A 1,202-nucleotide genomic window follows, 5' to 3' on the forward strand; every position below is an offset into this window, starting at 1 on the left:
GTCCACGTCGAAGAGCGAGAAGGCCCACTCGAGTTTGAGGTGGGTCTTTCCGGACGAGGTGAGGTGCAGGGCGATGATGTACTCCCGGAAATCCAGCGTGCCGTCGTCGTTGGTGTCGAAGCTGCGGAAGACGTGGCGGGCGTAGCCCTGCGGGTCCGAGTTGGGGAAGAAGGTGCCGTAGATCTTCTCGAACTCGGCGCGGCTGATGCGGCCGTCGGGGCACTGGCGCTGGAAGCTCTCGTACCAGCGGCACAGCTCCTCCTCCGAGTAGCGCGTGCTCGTCTTCAGGTCCTCCAGCACCTCCTTGGACAGCGCCCCGCTCTTGGCGTTGCCCATGGCGGGCGAGGAGAGGCCCCCGCGGGGAGGAGGAGGAGGAGGAGGAGGAGGAGGAGGAAGAGCCTGGGAGGGAAAAAGAAAAGGGGGTGAGCGGGGGAGGAAGGGTCTGGGTCCCGGAATGGGGAGGAAGAGGAAGGTTCTGGGTGCCGGAATAGGGAGGATGAGGAAGGTTCCGGGTCCCAGAATGAGGAGGAAAGTTCTGGATGCTGGAATGGGGAGGAAGAGGAAGGTTCTAGATCCTGGAATGGGGAGGAAGAGGAAGGTTCTGGGTGCTGGAATGGGGAGGAAAAGGAAGGTTCTGGATCCTGAAATGGGGAGGAAGAGGAATGTTCTGGATCCTGAAATGGGGAGGAAGAGGAAGGTTCTAGATCCCAGAATGGGGAGGAAGAGGAAGGTTCTAGATCCTGGAATGAGGAGGAAGAGGAAGGTTTTGGATCCTGGAATGGGAAGGAAGAGGAAGGTTCTGGGTGCCGGAATGAGGAGGAAAGTTCTGGATGCTGGAATGGGGAGGAAGAGGAAGGGTCTGGATCCTGAAATGGAGAGGATGAAGAAGGTTCTAGATCCCAGAATGGGGAGGAAGAGGAAGGTCTTAGATCCTGGAATGGGGAGGAAGAGGAAGGTTCTAGATCCTGGAATGGGGAGGATGAGGAAGGGTCTGGGTCCCAGAATGAGGAGGAAAGTTCTGGATGCTGGAATGGGGAGGAAGAGGAAGGTTCTGGATCCTGAAATGGGGAGGAAGAGGAAGGTTCTGGACCCTGGAATGAGGAGGAAGGTCCAGGACGGCAGGAGGAGGAGCAGGAAGAAGAGGAGGGCCCTGGAACGCCACAAAATGAGGATGAGGAAGGTCCCAGACCCCCCAAAAAAAG

General features: G+C 58.1%; 1 protein-coding gene across 1 annotated transcript in view; it reads right to left on the reverse strand.

The window, feature by feature from the left end:
- Positions 1–6: 6 nt before the first annotated feature.
- Positions 7–1,202, reverse strand: part of LOC107199326 (visinin-like) — a gene marked incomplete at its 3' end in the record, with an annotated part of 6,129 nt that continues 4,933 nt past the window's right edge. Inside the window, exon 4 of the mRNA XM_015616652.2 lies at positions 7–399. Coding sequence (XP_015472138.1) covers positions 7–336 — 330 coding nt within the window. The remainder of the gene's footprint in view (positions 400–1,202) is intronic.

This window comes from Parus major, unplaced genomic scaffold (assembly GCF_001522545.3).
Source record: "Parus major isolate Abel unplaced genomic scaffold, Parus_major1.1 Scaffold581, whole genome shotgun sequence".
NCBI lineage: Eukaryota > Metazoa > Chordata > Aves > Passeriformes > Paridae > Parus > Parus major.